The 3,394-nt window shown below is 32.2% G+C and overlaps 1 protein-coding gene across 1 annotated transcript; it reads right to left on the bottom strand.

Moving 5' to 3' along the window:
* Positions 1-1,690: 1,690 nt before the first annotated feature.
* Positions 1,691-2,938, bottom strand: LOC141680424 (uncharacterized). The gene is made up of 2 exons (XM_074486653.1): positions 2,002-2,938; positions 1,691-1,884 (listed from the first exon to the last, which is right to left on the bottom strand). Exons 1-2 carry the CDS (start codon positions 2,936-2,938, stop codon positions 1,691-1,693), a joined length of 1,131 nt encoding a protein of 376 aa, XP_074342754.1.
* Positions 2,939-3,394: the final 456 nt, after the last annotated feature.

The raw sequence follows: 3,394 nt of genomic DNA, 5'->3' as shown, positions 1-3,394 counted from the left end.
CTCATTGATCATAAGTATAGTGATACTAAAGGAAAAAACAGAGGCAAATGTAAATGTACATGATGCTGGATAGACCTAATGTGAGATTCTACATGTATGTTGTGTCATAAGTAATTCTCAGTATGATAATGATGTAATGGTCCTTAGACTTGAAATCATTATATTTTTATACGAGAATTAATGTACTTTGATTACATTAAAAGTTATCTTTGACCGGGTAATGATAAAAGTGTATTTCGGGTATATTATGAACCATATGAGAAATATGAATGATCTAGAAAGGATTTAACCCTCCTAATTTTAGGAATGATATTATTGTCCTCTTGTGTGAGCTAGACTATGAAAAGCGTGGCCACGCTCAAATGTTGATTTGATATGATAGTCTACTCTTTGATTAAGGAAACCTGGATTAAACATTGATGAGGATGACACACTACACGCCTCTAGTTTAATCTATAATATGTGGTTAAACATATTATCTTACATTGTACATTATTCACGAAAGGTTAAATCGATCACCGGTTGAATTATTATTACTTGGGTAACAATAATATATTACTAGATGCCGCTCATTGTTTACGATTTTAAATTAGATTTAAAATTCGTTGCCAACGTAATAATAACCTATAGGGTCACACACAAAGAATGCTTGAAGGATTATTTAATTTAAATTATATTAAAGTAATTCAAATTATTTATAATATTAATTAAGCATGACTTAATTAATTAGATAAAAAAAATCGAATGTACTAATATTAATTATGAAAGTCGGTTGTTAAATAATTAAGTGTGACTTAATTATTATACAAATATAAATTTTGAATTAATAATAACTCATAATTAGTTAAGAGTTATAATTCGTTTTTATACTCTCTATATAATATCTCTTGTGGTTGATTTTTAAGATAAGACTTTTACTAAAACCCTAGCCACCAAGAGAGAAGATGGAGAGAGTAAGAAGAAACGAGTTTGTGCTAGTACACATCCAATCCTTGAGTTCAAGCATTCGTATGGATACCGATAGAGCGTAGATCACGAGAGTAGGATGCGTGGTGATTGAACAATCTTTGGATCTCCATTATTCAACCAATTTGTAAAGCCTCTTAAGGTAAACAATCCGATCTACAAATTAAATATCTATTTTTCGCATGGATCCTGCGGTGGGTTTCAAAAATTCTAGTTTTTCACGTTTTTAATTACTGTATCCGTTGCATTTATGTGCACGAAACCCTTCACCGATACCATGTTAAAAGTTGTGTGCTATGTGTATATAAGTCGTATATACTAGCAAGAGAGGAGATGAACAAGCACAATAGATAGATATCATTATGAACTTGATGAACTGATACAACTGTTATGACCTGAATATATAGAAGCCTTTCCTTGTATAACCTATATTTGTGTTCACTTTCCCAAACTAACCTACTTTGTTCGATTCTTCCCAAAATGACCTACTTTTTTCAACTCTTCCCAAACTAACCTAGTTTTTATATTTTCTAACATTTAGTTATAATTATAAATTATACAATATTATTAATTTATACATATTTTGAATTAAACAACTTCATAAACTACAATACATAGACATAAACAAAAACATTTTTATTTAAACCGAAGACATTACATATGTGGTTAGTAAAAATAAACAACTTACTAAACTAACAACTTAAATTAAATTAAAAATATTACATTAAAGATCTTTTTGAGGACAACGTGCACTGCGTCTCGTGTGACCTTTTCCACATTTTCTACAAATTTTACTAGTCTGTGAGTTATCCATTTCTGTACGAATTATTTGACTTTGACCTTTGCTGTGCTTTTTCTTCTTTTTCTTCCTCCAATCCTCATTAGGTACGAGCATTCCATACCTCTCCCAATTATTTGCTATTGGAAATGTCCAATATGATTGATGCAGTATTGGGGAAAATTTATATTACCACATCTCGTATAATTTTGGTAGAGTATGATATGGTTCAATGTATTACTTCCAATCTAGATTACATGTCATACAAGCAACAACTATATGAGAACAAGGAGAGTGATACATGTGCAATTTTCCACAAGAACGGTTTCCTTTAGAGAGATCTATATGATGCTTATTGCCACCTTTCCAAAATCCCTTATCTGTTTTATATCTTGCAGGTTTCACTTTAAATACCCATCTTTCTTGATTGTATGGAATAATCTTATGTGTAGATGCCTTTTCTTCAATCTTTTCTTCAATCTTTTGAAAGAGCTCTCTTGAATTCTTGCAATATACATGACCATTTTGAAGATCATTCAGTGTTTGAGTTCGTCCTTCAGCAACAAGTTTGACATTCCGATAATATGTGTACTCAACCATTGAAGTGACTGGGAGATGATGAGCGGATCGTAATTGACCATTATATGTTTCAACCATATTTGTTGTTGCTTGACCATAACGATATCCTCCATCATGATACATAGTCCACATCTCTAGTGGAATATTTCGTAGCCATTCTTCAGCAATCGAACTAAGGTCTTTAATTTTTTTCATTACTATTTCAAATTTCCTCACTTGAGATGTATTTCCAGCCAACCAACATAACAACTTCAAATGTGCTCCTGGATGAGCTGAAGAAAAATTACTACGAAAATGTAAAAGACAAAAATGATGGATACCCATATCGCTTGTGAAGCCATTTATTTCCTTTCTCATTGCTTCAAGGATTCCAACATGAAGATCCGAAATGATGCAAACACCCATTCTTTCCCGGCATACATATCTTCGAAGATGACACAAAAACCAAGACCAGTTGGAGGTTGTTTCTTTATCGACTAAACCGGATGCTAGTGGATATTGTTGGTTATTAGAATCGAACCCCATTGCAATTAATAAAACCCCATTATAACTTTCTTTTAAAAATATACCATCAATACTGATAACTGGTCGAGCATGTTTCCACCCCTCTATCATCGGTTTGAATGTCCACCACACACGTTTACAAACAGATGTATCGACTCTTGAAGTATAGCTTCAGCTTCAATTGAAGCAATAGTTCCTGGATTATAATACATCAATGCACTTAAAAAATTTAGAAGTTTGGAGTACGAAGTCATCTAGTCACCATAAACATCTGAGATTGCTTTCTGTTTTCCTAGACACGCCTTCTTATAACTCACATGATACTTGTAGATAGTTGTCATTTGAGTCATAATATTATTCACTTTTATTGATGGACTCTCCAAGACCTAATCGCATGTAATAAATTATCAAAATATACCCCTACATATTAAACATATCAAGCGAAATAAACAAAATTAGAACCTTACGTGTTGTTTTTTAGTGCTTGCAATCAAACTCGAACTAAGCTTGTAATGATCTCGTTCAATTATCCTTAAAGGACAAGTACGCTCAGCAGGTAGTTTGGTA

Source organism: Apium graveolens, chromosome 8 (genome assembly GCF_009905375.1).
Source record: "Apium graveolens cultivar Ventura chromosome 8, ASM990537v1, whole genome shotgun sequence".
NCBI lineage: Eukaryota > Viridiplantae > Streptophyta > Magnoliopsida > Apiales > Apiaceae > Apium > Apium graveolens.
Note: the sequence above shows the minus strand (reverse complement) of the source record. Positions and strands in the feature narration are given on the sequence as shown.

Bases quoted from the DNA above. Each gene is read 5' to 3' on its own strand.
- LOC141680424 (XM_074486653.1), bottom strand. From the start codon at position 2,938: ATGATAGAGGGGTGGAAACATGCTCGACCAGTTATCAGTATTGATGGT. The intron at 1,885-2,001 runs GTAATCTAGATT...CATTTCCAATAG, and splicing joins AGTTGTTGCTTGTATGACAT to CAAATAATTGGGAGAGGTAT.